Raw genomic sequence first — 17,154 nt, 5'->3', positions numbered from 1 at the left:
TTTATTGTTTTTGTGGTGCTGTGTTGTTAATATCTGTGTTTGCCCTGTGTTTTTTATTGATATATACTGGGTTTTAGTATTAATGTGGTTGTTGTTTTTATTATCTGGATAAAGTTAAGGTATTTTGGTCTTTATTGTTCATAATGTGTAAGAAAATTTTAGGGCCTTGTTTCAGGAAATCTTATGGACACCATTATTATAACTCATTTTCATCACGGTGTTAAGTTTATTGAGGACAAAATTAAAATTACTTATAAAGGGGAAAACGAGGTGGAATATGTTTATATCGAAAAGGACCACTTCTCAATAATCGAGTTAATTTTTTACACTAAACAATTAGGGTACATTACTGTTGGTGGGTTCTGTGTTAAAGACCCCACAAAAAATGGCTTTATTGAGGTGGACACTGATTTCACTATACTAATATCAAAGACCAAAAGGATGGTGATCTTTTAGACCTTTATGTGAAGCATGTGGTGGATGATGTAGAAGTGGTCACAATTGGTTTGCTTTGTGTGTCTTTAGTTGAAGAAGACTTAGAAAATATAAATGTGACTGCAAGTGAAGGGTTGAATCATGAGGATGAATCTGAAAATGTTAATGTGGAAGTTGAGCAAGAGAATACATCAGATCTAGAAGTTGAATAGACTGAATCAATTAAAGAAGGAAGTGATGACTCTCAAGAGGATGCTATTCTTGATGTTGATAACTCTGAGGTTGACGAAGAATTGAGATCTCTTAGAAATGAAAGGAGAAACAAAGTGAAAAATAAAAAACCTACTAAAACTAAGGAAATAAAGCTTTGAATAACTGGTATTGATAAAGGCTTTGAATACATAGGAAGGAATAAGACTGCTAGATACATTGAAAGACTAGGGGGTGATGATAAATAAATACATAGCTAAAACTTGGACAGTGAAGACAGTAGGGGCGAATTGGATCCAGAATTTGTGAAGGGTGTTGATTTACCAAGAAAAAGAAAAAGTGAAAAGGTAAGATTTGATCCTAATTGTTTCTAGCAATTTTTGAGCTTGGTATGGTATTTGAAAGTGCTGTACATTTTGGAAAAGTTGTTGCAGATTATTCTTGTGAATATAAAACTAGGTTAAATTTGAAGCCTAATGACAAAAAAGAGTTAGAGTTAAACGTGAGGACAAGAAATGTAAATGGTTTTGGTTTGCCAGTATAGATAATGATTCTGGTGATTTTATTGTCAAAAATTATTCTCCTGTGCATATATGTCCTCAATAAACCAAGAACAAGTTGTATACATCGAAGTTTGTTGCAGAAAAGTTCAAGGATGAAAGATTCAAGAATTGGTGAGAAAAAAAATTGGGTTGTATGTTGGAAGAACTGTTTGTCATAGGGCAAAAAAGTGGATTATCAAGGAGTTCTTAAGTGATTGGAAGATGGAATTTAAAGTTTGTATGATTATGCAGACATGATTAAACATACTAATCTTGGAACTTTCTGTTGGGTGAGTACAGATAGAGAGTCTCAGCCAGGAAGAACTTTGTTTGTTTACTTCCATGTTTGCTTTGATGCATTGAAAAGGGATTGGTTGGAAGGATGCAGAAAAATTATTTGTTTTGATGGATTCTTTCTAAAAGGTTCTCGCAAGCGAGAATTATTGGTTGCAGTTGGTAGAAATGGAAATCAACAGATGTTTCCAATTGCATGGGCTATTGTTGACACAGAGACAAAATGCAGTTGGAGTTTTCTCTCAAGTACTTGATATAAAATCTGAACTAAGGCACAGGACATGGAATGACTGTTACATCAGATATGCAGAAGGTTAGATGGTTTTTGATTTGTAGCTTGATCTTTATTTTTTATTTTCTTGTGTTGCTAATACTTTTTAATGTTTGTATTACAACTGTTTAGATAGGGCCTTGTACCAGCTTTATGTGAGTTGCTACTAGATAATGAGCAGAGAAGGTGTGCTAGACATATCTGGTCTAAGTGGCATCAATTATGGAGTGGTGAAGAAAGAAGAAAACAATTCTAGAGATGTGCTAAGTCAAGTTTTGAAGTGAAATTTGAAGATGAGATGGATAAACTCAACAAATTAGGTAGTAAAATTTGTGAGGACTTGTTCCATTGTGAAAAAAAACTACTTGGTGCAAAGCATATTTTAAAGAGCATTCTAAGTGTGACATTGTTGAAAACAATATGTGTGAAACTTTTAATTCTTGGATACTAGCTGCTAGACATAAGGCAATCATAACTATATTAGAGAATATTAGGTACAAGATAATGGACAGAATTATTGCAATGAGGCAATTTGCTGAAACTTGGATCTCAGATATTACTCCTATGGCTAGACTAGTACTTGAAGAGAACAAATATTTTACTAGATTTTGTGAAGTTAGATTCAATGGTGATATTGGGTATGAAATCTTAGATGGTCATTACATGCATATTGTTGATATAAGGAAGAATACATGTACATGTAGAACATGGCAATTGAGGGGCATACCATGTAAAGATGAGTGCTTGCATATCAGCACAAAGCCATACAACTTGAATATGTAATGGAACATTGGTATAGGAAAGAGACTTTTTGAAGGCTTATAACCATTTTCTACAGCCAATACCAAACATTAACATATGGCCTCACACTAGTGGTGTAGTTATTGAACCTCCTGAACCAAAAGTCATGCCTGGTAGGCCACCAAAATGGAGAAGAAAGGCAAAGAATGAGCCTAGGAAAAGTTGTCCAAAAGAGGAGTAAAAATAAACTGCTCCCTGGGTCATCAAGTTGGCCACAACAAAAAAACTTGTCCAACATTGGTAAGTTACTATTCTCTTCTAATACATCTACAATAAGCTTCAATTATAAACAATAATCAATTATAACTATATTAATAGGCTAGAATGGGACAACCTAGAGGCTACCCAAATAGGCAACCAAGGTCAAGTCAGCCACGGATGTTTAGCTAACCTGCAAGCTCAAGCCAAACACCATTGTTTAGCTAAACATCGAGCTAAAGCTAGCAACCAGTTTTTAGTAGACCATCAAGCTCAAGTCAGCCACCAGTGTTTAGCCAACCATCAAGCTCAAGCCAGCCACCACTTTTTAGTAGACAATCAAGCTCAAGTCAACCACCAATATTCAATCATCAAGGTAGTTCTATGTGTTTTGATTCTTCAGCTGTAAGAAGAGAGCAAAATCTTCTAAAAGCAGAGGCACAGGCACAGGCACTGGGAGAGGCACTTGTAGAGGCATTGGAGGTGTATCAAGTCAGCAACCTGATCAACCAAGGGCTGTGGAAGCTTCAATATCAATAGGAAGACAAAAGATGATCAAGACTATAGGATTTGGCATGTATACAAATGCAAGTGGTAGTAAAACTTTTAATGGAAGTGTATACATAATTTTTTTCATTTCTTACTCTACTATATAAAGTCTCATTTTAAGACATTTTTATGTAGCCTGGTACTTCAGGAGAAAGATCTATCAATCTGAGAGTTTATAAGGATGCATCTCCAACAAATATTGATATTGGTTATAAGCCTCGAGGACTCAAGTGAAATGGTGGAGATGTTGTCATAGGTTCACAGTTGCAACGAATCACTCAGTCAAGGAAAAACAAACTTGGAACATCTAGTGCACCAAAGAATGCCTAAATTTTATAGAAAAGTCAATTTTGGTTGTGTAATCAGCAGTAGAAACTTGTATTGACTGCGTTGAAATGTAGCTTTTTAGTTGTATAATCAACGACAAAAACATGTATTGACTGCTTTGAAATATCTTCGGTGTTTTTAAGTACATTAATTTTTGTTTGATTGGAGCTTACTAAAGCAAATTAATGGTATGAATGATCAATTTTTACTGCTTTTGACGCACAAATTATCTTCATTCCTTCCATTGAATCATTACAACAAAAACACAAGGCATTTACAATAGAAAAGCCGATCAAAATTTCCCTCATAAAGAACACTACAAACTATCATACATACTTTTATGAAGGAATCTAGTAGAAGACAAATGAACAAACTAAGATCATTTTGTTGCACAAATCCAAGTAGCCAATAACACCCCTATGACAATGCATGTCATCCATACTTCTCTTGATCGATTCTTCTTCAATTCATATGTTTTGAGTCTTTTCAACAAACCCCATATCACCCTTCTAGCTTGAGATGACATTTCATCATCATACCATCAGAAATATCCACATCCACCTCGTGCCTACAAAATTAAATCAAAAAATGAATTACAAATAAGGTGATTCTTTACCATATTAGACCAAAGAATGAATTTGAATTACCTTTGAAGTTTTGCAACAAAGGAACCTATGTCAAGGATTGGATTGCGTCCATGAGGTCTTCATTTCCAAAACGTTCTAATATTGACATAGCACCTTTGCAGTTGAACAAGAAGAAATTGATGAAGAAGATAATTTGACATTGGAACTTGATGATTAAGAAGAAATCAATGAAAAAGAAATATAATATAATGACCTAAAGAGTATAAATAATGATGAAGAGAAACAAAAGAGGAGAAATTAAAGAAGAATGGGAGAAATTAGGATTAAAAGGGGGAAAAAGATCGTTGGTGGGTGGTTTAAGATCCACATCAGTGCTTATAAAGCGTCTGCACACGCTTAAAAGATGTGAGATCACGTTTGGCTCCACATCAGCCAAGAATATTTAAAAGGATCAAAATATTGGGTGTTCAAGGATTCAATAGGAATCTGGGTTAGTTGAAGTACCTAGGGGGAAAAAATCGAACATCTTTAGCGACTTGCTTATGTATTTGGCCTCAAAATAAATATAATATAATAATACAACATATTTAATAAAATGGTTCTTTTATGTTGGGGGTATTATACATTGTACTTACTAAAATGGGTATTTTAAGTTGGGAGTATTATAGTAATTTAACATTCATGTTACGGAGTTCATGCTTTTAAAGTAGTATAGATAGATATAGATAGATAGATTGTTCATGAAATTTCAAAAGGTGGATAATGCATGATTTCCAATAAAATTGTCCCTTTTAAGCATTTTTTGAATAGTCATCATACTTAGTACATTTTTGTGTACTAATCCATATTCTTCGTGTTTTTACTACAAGTGTAGTTTCCAGTAAATGTTATTTCTTCTAGCTAGTTTGAAGTTTTGGATTGCTTTCTTTCAAGAATTGGTATGTTCTCATAATTCATGGACAAGAAATTATGTTTCCTTTAATTTATCTAATACACATTTTAGTAGTTGTTTTTCAATCATAAAGGGTTGTTTCCCTAGTATGTTTAAGATTGGATCTAGAATGGCCATGTGAGACTAAGACATCTGCTAAATTTTCAATTTCTATATCAAATGAAGTTTTATTATTTTAGACTTATATGAGTTTTAATTTTGCACTATTTCTATATCGAATGTAATTAATGCTAAGAGGCTTGTATGAGACCCCTTCAGGGTAAAGTACACCATGTTACAACCTGAGGGTGCTCTGAGGTCGTGATATTTCGTAACTCTAAATAAGTTATTTGATGCAACAAAACATGGAGTGTTTCAAGAACTCACAGGTCGTGGCACAAAGAATCCTTAGAAAAGATTCCATACACCATAAAAGAAGTTGATAATATGAGAAAAATATACGTTTGGGGTAACAACAAACTGTCATCATACAATAGAAAGTTAAGTACAAGAGGGTGAAAAAAAGGAAGGAGAAGTACCAAAAGAACATTGTGGCTGTCTATTCAAATATAATAATATCATAGATAATGGCACCACCGAAAATAACTTACAATGAAAAATAAGTGATTTCAATAAAAATCTGTAAGATAGAAAAATTTAAGTAATTTAGACTTTTCACCTAATTGTCGAGGTATGAAATGTTCCTACTATATAATGATAAAATCTATCCATCATGGTGACTTTACTTTAATAGAAGAGCAAAAGTCTGTTACTTATGACATAAATTAGTTTTATGTCTTCTATTGTTAGAGGGAATTACATTCAATTATTCAAATGTGGTAATTTATAATGGAAAATCTCAGTGATCAACTTTGAAATTAACTCGAGATTGGCTTATAAGAAATTAAACTATATGCTCACCTGTCCAAAGACACAGGGTATGGTAGAATACATTCCAAGTTGTTAAACTGTAGCCGTTGTTTATTTTACATACCCTAGGCATAACTATGCATAAGAGAACCAAAATAAGTATTTGGTCTTCTTAATCCTAAAAATGAAAGCTCTTCTACACTAAGACAAATTACCTATAATTATTTGATCAAATAGAAAGAATGAAGGCCCAATGGATGAACACACACATACACACACACACACAACACACACAGTCCTCCTCGTTTCATTACTACAAAATGGTGTTTATATTAGTATTTGATGATGAAGTCTAGGGAAAACAATGAACAATTTGATTGAGTTAAAAAATGATAACAGATTCACCTCATCAAAGGCTTCAAATATTGCTAAAAAGTAATTCAAAAGAATCTTGAATAAGTCTTCAGGAGTTTGTTAGTTAATTTCCTTTATCTTAGCAAGTCAAAGAATTTTGCAGTAACTTGTTATCTCTTTTGCTCTCTTTCAGTTCACTTTTCCTTTTGATTATCTTTTTTTTTTCAACAAATCTGGAATTAGAGCAAGGTTCATTTCTGGAAGTCATGTGAATTGTGAGGGGAAATGGTAATAAATGGTATTTCATCATCTTCCTAGCAACTTATGCCAAGTTTAGTGGTGAAAAGTATGATTTTTGGAGTAAAAATGTATCACTTTTCAAATCACTAGAAGTTTAAGACTTTGTTGAAACACGCTTCGTGGACTAATCAGACTCTGATGAAGACATCAAAAATTTAAAGAGATCAAAAAGAAGGATGTCGAAGCGCTATCCTGATTCAACTGGAAGTTCCAAACACAATTTTTTCACGAATTGTAGCAGCAACTCTTCGCAGGCATGAAAAAATTTAAGAAGGAAATTCAACGTTCAACTAAAGTGATTATGGTAAATTTGCAGGCTCACCGTCATGAGTTTGAAACTCATTCTATGAAAAGTGATGAATTTGTTCAAACTTACTTGTCCAGTGTTTCTTCTCGTGTTAATCAAATAAAGTCTTATGGTGAAAATATATCTCAATAAATTGTTGTAGAAAAAGTTTTAAGGAGTCTTACTCCAAAATTTAAACATATTGTTTCTACGGTTGAGGAATCTCATGACTCGTCTGATTTTACTTTGGATGAACTCATGTGTTCTTTGAAAGCTCATGAAGAGAGCCTCCTAAGGTAACATGAAAATATGAAGAAAAGAATTTCAAGTGAAGGGGGAGCCCACTCATCAGATTGATAAGCTAGAAAACATTGCAAATTGTGGCAGAGTCTGAGGTGGTTTTCGAACAAGAGACCCAAGGAAGAAACCGAGATAGAGGAGGTTCAAATGAAGAGAAGCATACAAGGATGTTTATTTGCAAAATAATGCAGAAAATCACGTCATAAAGATTGTTGGCAACCATAGAAGAATGAGAATAACCAAGCAGACTTTGTAGAGAAAATTGACGATGATGGTATGTTGTTCATGGCCTTTTACTTTGAATAAGAAATTCTTAATAATTTTTTTGTTTATGCATAGTAACTGTTCAAATCATATGTGTGGAACCAGATCATCGTTCAAGGAGCTTGATGAGTCCAAAAAAAAGATGTAAGGCTAGGAGACAACAAAAAAATTAATGTTGAAGGCAGAGGTACTGTTAGCATATTTACCAGCCAAGGTAATGCTAAGATTTAAGATGTGATGTTTGTTCCTAGTCTATCTCATGATTTGGATAGCATTGGAAAACTAATGGATAGCAGGTAGTCTTTTTCTTTCACCATGGTGTTTGCACTATTAAAAATAACAAATTTGGGAAAACCATTTGTTGAAATATGTGCTTCCACTACTAGTCAACGGACCAGGTCTATTAACACAGCAAGAATAGTGCAAAAGATTAAACAATATAAAGAAAATAACACAAGCTGTTTACGTGGAAACCTCCTTGCACAAGGGAGTAAAACCACAACATGTTGCACAGGATTTACAACTGTATTCACTAATCTTCTCAAGAAAAAGTAAAACTCGGTTACAACAAATGTGAGAAAAAGTAATTAATCTCACGATCAAGTAATCTACCTATTACTTGAAGACCCTAAGCGGATACAACACCGCTCACTAAGCTATCACCCCTAGATAACTTAGAATTTGCTAAGCGGATACCACACCTCCCACTAAACCCTTACCTTTTTGACGATTAAGATTTTGACTAAGCAGCAACTATGTTGCCCACTAAATCACCTAACTCTAGATGACTTAGACTTCTAGTAACCGAAACAAGATATGTATCCTCTATAGATTAGGATCAGATTTACAATGTAAGCACATAAGACACCGAGATCTAAATACAACAAGACTCTTTAGCACTCCATATGATCCCTTGTTGATATGAGCAGTGTTTTTCCTTGAAGATGGCCTTCACTTTTCAAGCTTGTGAATTTATAGAGAAAATCCAAGTTGGTTTGCCAAGTCTTGAATTTTTGTTTGTTGGAAAGAGATTATATAAATCACCAAATTCGTTGAGACCATCCCATTGGTTGAAATCCTGCTGCCGGAAAAGTTGTGCACCTACCGCATCAGAGGTGGCAGCTTTTTAGACAGCTATCTTTTCACCTTTTCACGTCGCAGTCTTGCGGGGACCAAGTCCCCTGCAAACTTCTGTATGAGTTCTTTAAAAGGCTTGTTGGCTGACTTCCTTCTTTGGATAAATGAATATAATATGGTGTTTGTCATGATAAAAGTATCAAACATGAAGATTTATTATTTTCTGGACAAACACCCTCCTCCATTCTGATTGGTATAGTACATTGACGCGTCACCAACCTCTGACGTGACAACTTTATAGTTGTAACCAATTATTATCTGATGGAGGAAACTCTTGTTTGGACGAGGTCCCTTCATTTGTGAGATACCGAAACATGCAATCTTGTCCGCTCTTCTTATTGGTGTAGGACACTGCACTTTTCACCTACCACCTGATATGATAACTTTTACGACTATACCCCATTTGTATCTGGACGAGAGCACTCTGCTGGGACCAGGTCCTTACATTTGTGAGGATCACTAAAACACCTAGAATATAACATTTTTCCATTTTGATGATAACACACAAATATACCTCATATTGAGTTTATCATTCATCTCATGGTTAGCAATTTCAATAACAAGGATCTGGTTCCTTGTTTGATGGATAAGTTTGTGAAATCATCAAAAATTCATATCAAGTTTTAACCAATATCTCAAATAAGCTTCGAACTAACATTTCCCCTTTTTTTATTATAACATACTTATTCACTAGTTACCCCTATCAACAAGAATTCTTGAGGTAACTGCAGTTAAATCATCCCCAAAATTTGTCAAATAATCAAAACATTAGTATAGCTTTTTCCCTCTTTTTGATATTGACAACCATATTCACTGGTTCCCCCTATCAACAAGAATTATTAGGGTAACTGGATTTTAATCATCCTCAAATTTTGTCAAATCATAAAAACATCAACATAGAATTTCCCCCTTTTCTTTTATGAAAAACATCTACTTCCCCTATCGATAGGACCAGGTCCTCATCAAGTAGCAATAATTATTCCCCCTATCGACAAAACCATTTCCTCTTCAATTAGCTATCATTGATCCCCCTTATCAGCATGATCCATGTCTTCTTTCAGCAATGATAACACCATTGATCTCACACTTCTTCAAGAAGTTGTAACACCATTTATCTCATACCTTACCTTAACAACTTTCCCCCTTTTGACGTCATAAAAAAGGGTTAAAGCAGTAAACCAAGTTGACAAAAATGAAGTTTAAGCAAATTCATGGACGCTTGGGAAATATTAAGCATGAGTAAAAAGGCATAAAGTAATGAGATAAGTCAGTAGAAACAAGACATTTTTCATCCATAAACAAAAGATCAACCATCAAAGCATTGCAAATATGATTACAAATGGAAACCAGAATAATGCCCAAAAAGAGTGATGAGGACTGTCATAGAGAGATACAAAGAAAAGGTGTGACTTAGAGGCAAGGGATTGAAAGAATAGATTTAATAGAGCATATCCCTTAGCAGAAGTTTCAAGAATCTTCTCTTAACGTACAACATGATGTGCAGCCCAACCTGTATGTTTAACCTTTAGGGCTGCCAATTTTTCCTTTTTTTAATTATTTTTTTTGTTGGCACCTGGTCCCTTTGATAGTGTTGTTTCAGAAGATGGACTTTTAGACAACCCATTTGAGTATTCAAGTTAACACGAGCAACTATCATAGTTTCCAATACCAGCCTGAGTTTTTCATAACTAAAAGATTGGTAACACAAACAACTCAAGGCCTTTAAGATAAATAGATCAACAATTGAGGAACCAAGAAGATTTTCTTTTTCTTTTTTAATTTTTTTTCTTTTTTGCACCTCCCCTTCAGAAAACTTTGAGTACTCAGAATATCAACTTATTCCTTTCTAGGCATCATATTTTCCACTTCTTCATAACATTTTCATCTGAGAATTTTCCAGCAATAATAAAGGGGTTAACAATTTGAAGTGTGTCTGAAAAGAAGAGAAAGGAAAATTTTGAAGCACCTTGATATTTGGAAGGTAACTTGATTTTTTTGGGGAAAAAAAAGAACTATGGAATATAAATAAAGAGAAAATAAGGTATTATTTTGTCTCTCAAAAGATGAGACAATAGTCAGATTCCTGAAGGATAGACATGTAGCAATTGCAATGTTTCTCATGCATAATTTAAACTCTAATGTTAAGATTGCTAACCTTCGAGAAAGGACCAGGTCCCTCTTTGTAGTTTTAATGCCATTTCCTAGATCTATCCTGATCTCCCTTTTTATTCATCCCCTTTTCCATGTGTGTATACCTACAAAAGGTATGAAACTGAACTTGCTAAAACATACATAACTACAAAGCAAGGATACCTACTCTTTTTTCATAGTCATGAAAGAGTTGATTGCTTTAGAAAGGATACATTAAAGAAGTTTTTAGCATTTCCATCATCATCTTGATTAATTTAGCCAGATTTTATGGGCTTCAAGATATTTCCTGATCCATAAGAGTTGAACCCATCAAGATGCACTTGCTACATTTATTGCCTCAGTTGATAAAGAGCAATTGAATCTTGCCTTTTAATTCCACATGAATGAAAGATAAGTGCATAACATAATCCACTCCTGAGGTACTCAATCTATCATCTTGATACTTAGCATAATCAACAACACCATGTACTACAAATCAAAAGGTCTTCCGATGGACAGAATATGACCAGGTCCTCTATCTTCTTCATATGACTTAAGATTTTCTCAACAACCTTCAAAATATTTTCCTTTGTACATGAATAGAGTCTTTGAACCCAATTGATTAGCATCTAGCTTCTAGTTAGTGCCCAAGAAAGTATGAATTATCTATACACCCAAAACATGAAACCCTTTCAGCAGCTTCCTTGAACTGGTACCAGGTTCTTTCTTTGATCGGACATCAATGACCCTTGAATATTGTGCTATCTTCTTCTGTGTAGCTAAGATCCTATGAGAGAATTCGACTTGTCCGTGCTTAGAGCTTCAGTGAATATGTCATCCACTTGATCATCCTTCTCACAAAGCTTCATGATGACACTATCCCTCTTTATCATTGTCTTAACTTCAAATATGTTACGTCATTTGAATACCTCATTAATGTGCATTTCTAGAAAATCGAGGGTACCTTTCAAGGTGTGCTAAATGTGTAGCTCTAAGAAGAAATTAAATTCTTCCATTATGAGTATTTCAACACTCACTTTCAATGAGTGAACTAGAAATAATCTTTTGACACAACACCTCAAAGATTGCCTCAAAGATGACATATCAATATGTACCTGAATAATTAGCAGTTCCTCCAAATTTAATTCAAAGAGAAGAGTTTTTGAAAATTTTAGCTCTCTTGAAGCTATTGTTGAGGAGAAACTTGGAGAACTGATCATTTTGTTGGGGAACCGACTATCAGAGTTTGCTTCTTTCAAACTGAGCTTGATTAGGTTCTTCATTCTCACTTTCAAAATTCACATTGTCAATTTGAAAAACATCATCTTTGTTCAACACTGTCTAGAGGACCAAGTTCCTCACCAGGTTCCTCATATGCATCATCTTCTTTGAGATTGTTGGATTCATGAAGAGGATGTTCTTCAGCAAGCTCACTATTTAAACCATCTTTCTGATTCTAAAGCAACTCTTCTATCTCAGAAACTTTATTTTCTTGAAACTTTTAAAATCATCTAGACTCATACATAAACACATGACCATTTTTAGTATACCCTCGATAAGCCTAGCTGGAGAAAGAGTGTACCACAATTATTCTTTTATCAATGTTGAGATCAAATTTCTCATTATCATCATTTTTGTCACAAACATGTACCATTTATCACTTTAGTCAAAAGTCTCTTGAAAGATTCAAAGTTAGCATATTTCACCTGAAGGACGGTCTAATGTACTTCTCCTTAACATCATCGTCACAACATTTATCATTTACAAATATCATTTTATGCATACTGGGACCAGGTCCCTTTACACCGGTTTGTGCAGCAAAGCAACACTCATGAGCAGTATCCTAATTATACTTCAGCATTCATACCTTGAGCATTAAGTTCAGTGCGGCTATCACAATGAGCAGTAAACAGATCAGCAATATACATGTTCTTGCATCTATTTTCTATAAAAATCATTGCCCGAGAGAGCAAGTTTGTGACAAAAAAGTAATATGCTACGAGCTTAGCGTCATTTCATTCATCACAAATCTACACCAAGAATTTAGCATTTCTTGCCATTTGCCAAAAGAGACACCTCCACCTTGAAGTGTCTTGAGAGAGAGGAAGTTTTGTAACTTTCTTAGTCATGTGTTTTGAGAATCTACTATTATAAACCAACACTGACTACTTTCTCTCTTCTGAAAAAGAATTACTTGTTAGACTTAGGAACCCACTTCAAAAGGAGTTCCCAATAACTATCAAAAGGCTTAACAAGAAGCCTTCATGTCAAAGAATGCAAAGTGTTCTTGCTAAAATGATAGCAAGGACCAAGTCCCTTGCGCTCCGTTTCCATATTACTGTCGGATCTGACAAATTTAGCATGAAGACGAGGTCCCATTTCTTTATTTTCTTGATTATTTTCAGATCGTACAAACTTCACATGCCTTTCTTCAGCTCTTTTCCGTTGTTTGGAATAATTTGATGAACTTCCTTCAAAATTTTCCAAAATTGGACAATCTTTCTTAAGATTTCCATCTCGACCACAATTCTCAGACAACAAATTGTTAACATCAGGAACATTTTTACTTCGAGGATTGTAGGAGGATTTTATCTTGTCACAGCCTAACCCTCTTCTACTATTGTTGTCTTGACCGATCAGATTTGTAAGAATCTTAGAGGAATTGGTCCATGTGAGAGATTTTTCCAATTCCTATTTTACACAGACCAGGTCCTTCTCAAACTCAAGATTTCTTTCTAATGCAATTTTGGTCTTCATTTCAGCAGTGTGCAGCTTATCTAATGCTCCAGTTGCAAGATGCTTGCCTCATTCTTTCCTTTAAAAGTTTTATTAGTTACCCCTTTCATCTTTTTCTTCAGTTCTAGATTTTTAGCTTCTAGAACAATCATTTGACTTTTAATATTAGATATTTGGGCAACTAATGCAATTTTTCCATCTTGAGAGATATCTAGACTGTTGTTTATGGGATCCTTCTCACTTGTCAGCTCACTTATCAAATCAAGTAATACAATTGCTACCTTTCTGAACTTGCTAGTATAAAAGGTATTCAAGTTTCGCTTTAAATAAGATAGAGTTACCGTTTCATGAGCATCTTCCTCGTCTGACTTTGCCATGAAATCATTATCTGTGCGTTCAGAATCATCTGAATCACTTGAGGATTTTTTCCATGCAACCATATCCCTTTTTAATGCCCTGAAAAAGAAATTTTCTCTTCTTATCTTGGGACGGACCTGGTCCCTCTCTTTGTCTTTTCCTTCTGCAGTCTTGACAATTTTCAAGTGGTCAGCTTTGTACACAGAAAAATTTCCAATTGAGTGACCAAACATATAACTTATGCCACACACCTCACTTGAGCTGGTAGCCTTGTCATGATTTTCTTTCTTAGGATCGTCCTCATCAACCAGATCAGTCTTCTTGTCTTTGCCCTTGAGAAAGATCCCCTCATATTTTTTATGCATCTCATGAACTTGAAGATACTCAAATAGTGTATGCATCGTCATTACATCAAGTTCTCTTGTCTCATTTCCAGTTACAAAATCATTTGTCCAAGAACTAGGAAGAATTTCCAGTATCTTAGAGACTTGCTTGACAATAGAAATAGGATCTTCAAGAAATATTAGCTCATTTGTGATGTTGGAGAATCTGGTGCGCACTTCATGAATAAGTTCACCTTCAGACATGATTTAACCTTCAAACTGAGTAGTAAAGAGATCTAGATTAGATTTCCTTATTTCCTCAGTGCCCTCATAAGTTGTTTTCAACAGATCCCAGATTTCCTCGGCTGATTCACAAGATGAAATAAGATCGTATTCAGTTAAACTAAGGCCACACATCAGTAGCTTCCTTGCTTTGTGATTTTTCTGGACTAATAGTCTGTCAGAGTCATTGTATTGTTTTCTAGTTTTTGGAATGACTCTTGTGACCTCTCCATCTTTAACCTCCATAGTTGATAAGGACCTTTACATATGACATCCCATACTTCACTGTCCTCAGCCATGAGATAGTCTGTCATCCGAATCTTCCAATATTTGTAGAGCTTATCATCAAAAAGAGGAGGTATTGTGGGAGACTGATTTCTTTGCTTATTTAGTAGTGATGCCAGTTCTCGCAGAAACTTCTCTCTTGGTGTTAACCAGATAGAGACCAACTACTCTGATACCACTAGCTGAAATATATGCGTCCACTACCAGTCAACGGACCGGGTTCCTTGACAAATCAAGAAAAGTGCAAAAGATTAAACTATATGAAGAATAAACACAAGCAGTTTACGTGGAAACCTCCTTGCTCAAGAGAGTAAAACCACGACCTGTTGCACATGATTTACAAATGTCTTCACTAATCTTCTCAAGAAAAAGTGAAACCCATTACAACAAATGTGATACAAAGTTATTAATCTAACGATCAAGTAATATACCTATTACTTGAAGAGCCTAAGCGGATACAACACCTCTCACTAAGCTATCACCCCTAGATAACTTAGAATTTGCTAAGCGGATACTACACCGCCTACTAAACCCCCACCCTTTGGACGATTTAGATTTTGACTAAGCAACAACAATGTTGCCCACTTAATCACCTAACTCTAGATGACTTAGACTTCTAGAAATCGAAACAAGGTTTGTATCCTTTATAGATTAGGATCAAATTTACAGTGTAAGCACATAAGACACCGAGCTCTAAATACAACAAGAATCTTTAGCACTCCATCTGGTCCCTTGTTGATATGAGCAGTGCATTTCCTTGAAGATGACCTTCACTTTTCAAGCTTATGATTTTTTAGAGAAAATCCAAGTTGAGTTTGCCAAGTCTTGAATTTGTGTTTGTTGGAAAGAGATAATATAAATCACCACAAATTTGTTGAGACCATCCCATTGGCTGAAATCCTGCTATTGGAAAATTTGTGCATCTACCGCATCAGAGGTGGCAGCTTTTCTGACAGCTATCTTTTCACCTTTTAATGTCGCGGTCTTGCGGGGATAAGGTCCCTTGCAAACTTCTTTGTAAGTTCTTGAAAAAGGCTTGTTGGCTGACTTCCTTCTTTGGATGATTGAATATAATATGGTGTTTGTCATGCTAAAAGTAACAAATACAAAGAGCTATTATTTGTTTGACAAACACCCTCCTCCATTATGATTGGTGTAGTACATTGACGCCTCACAAACCTCTGACGTGACAACTTTATAGTTGTAACCAATTATGTATCTGATGGAGGATAATTTACTTGATACCAGGTCCCTACATTTGTGAGATACTGAAACATACAATCTCGTCCGCTCTTCTTATTGGTGTAGGACACTGAACTTTTTACCTACCATCTGATATGACAACTTTTATGACTGTACCCCATTTGTATCTGGACGAGAGCACTCTGCTAGGGACCAGGTCCCTGCATTTGTGAGGATGATCATAATACCTAGAATATAACACCATTGCTAAAGTTTCAATGGCTTACGATAAAATTTATCCTTTAGAATTTTTAATGGTTGAAGTTGTACTAAGGTAGCTTGTGGATATAGTTAAACTAGACTATGGCATTTGCTTTAGGGCATTTAAATGTTAATGGATTGAAGTAATTGAGCCAACAAAATATGTTTTTTTTGTTGCCCAAAGTTTCGAATCTTAATTTTTGTGAAAGTTGTGTTTATGGATAGTGTTATCCTGTAGGCAAGTCTTGGAGAGCTTCTATTTGTTTTTAGTTAGTACATGTTAATTTGTGTGGTCTTATGAGTGTTGAGTCCTTAGGGGTAAGTCGATACTTTCTACCTTTTACTGATAATTATATATGTATGGGTTGGATATATTTCTTTAAATTTAAATCTGAAACTTTTGATAATTTTAAGAAATTTAAATCTTTTGTTGAGAGGAAAAATGGATGAAGACTCAAAACTGTTCAGACAGATAGATATGGCGAGTTTATGTAAAAGAATTCACTTCTTTTTGTGAGTAAAATGAGATACATAGAGAACTCACAACAGCTTGTACACTAGAGAAAATGGTGTAGGAGAACGAAAGAGAACCACACAACTGTCGAGATAGGCAAAAGCATGATGGAAGGTAGAGGTGTACTAAAGTGTTTTTGGGATGAAAATGTTGCAACTGCTATCTATTTGCTAAATATTTCTCCCACTAGGACATTGTTTATATAAACACCATATGCAGATTGGAGAGGTAACAAGTCCAACATAAAAAACTTACGTGTCTTTTGTTGTATAGCTTATGCCTTGGTAAATTCACAAGCTCGATGTAAGCTTGATGAAGAATGTCAAGGTGTATTTTTGTAGGATATAGCACACAATCCAAGGCTTAAGTTATATAATCCAGTGAGTGAGAAAATTACGATCAATAGAAATGTTGTGTTGAATGAAGAT

The 17,154-nt window shown here is 34.8% G+C and overlaps 1 protein-coding gene across 1 annotated transcript; it reads right to left on the bottom strand.

Moving 5' to 3' along the window:
- Positions 1-13,048: 13,048 nt before the first annotated feature.
- LOC138347545 (uncharacterized) lies at positions 13,049-14,466 on the bottom strand. The gene is made up of 2 exons (XM_069295841.1): positions 13,624-14,466; positions 13,049-13,477 (listed from the first exon to the last, which is right to left on the bottom strand). Exons 1-2 carry the CDS (start codon positions 14,464-14,466, stop codon positions 13,049-13,051), a joined length of 1,272 nt encoding a protein of 423 aa, XP_069151942.1.
- Between the last annotated feature and the right edge of the window lie 2,688 nt (positions 14,467-17,154).

This window comes from Solanum lycopersicum, chromosome 3 (assembly GCF_036512215.1).
Source record: "Solanum lycopersicum chromosome 3, SLM_r2.1".
Classification (NCBI taxonomy): domain Eukaryota; kingdom Viridiplantae; phylum Streptophyta; class Magnoliopsida; order Solanales; family Solanaceae; genus Solanum; species Solanum lycopersicum.
The sequence above is the reverse complement of the archived record's forward strand: the minus strand, read 5'-3'. Positions and strand labels throughout refer to the sequence as shown.

What these genes read in the sequence shown, in the direction of transcription:
- LOC138347545 (XM_069295841.1), bottom strand. Translation starts at nt 14,466, where the DNA reads ATGTCTGAAGGTGAACTTATTCATGAAGTGCGCACCAGATTCTCCAAC. An exon ending in TGAAGAAAAAGATGAAAGGG is followed by an intron (nt 13,478 to 13,623) that starts GTAACTAATAAA and finishes TGTGTAAAATAG; the next exon opens with GAATTGGAAAAATCTCTCAC.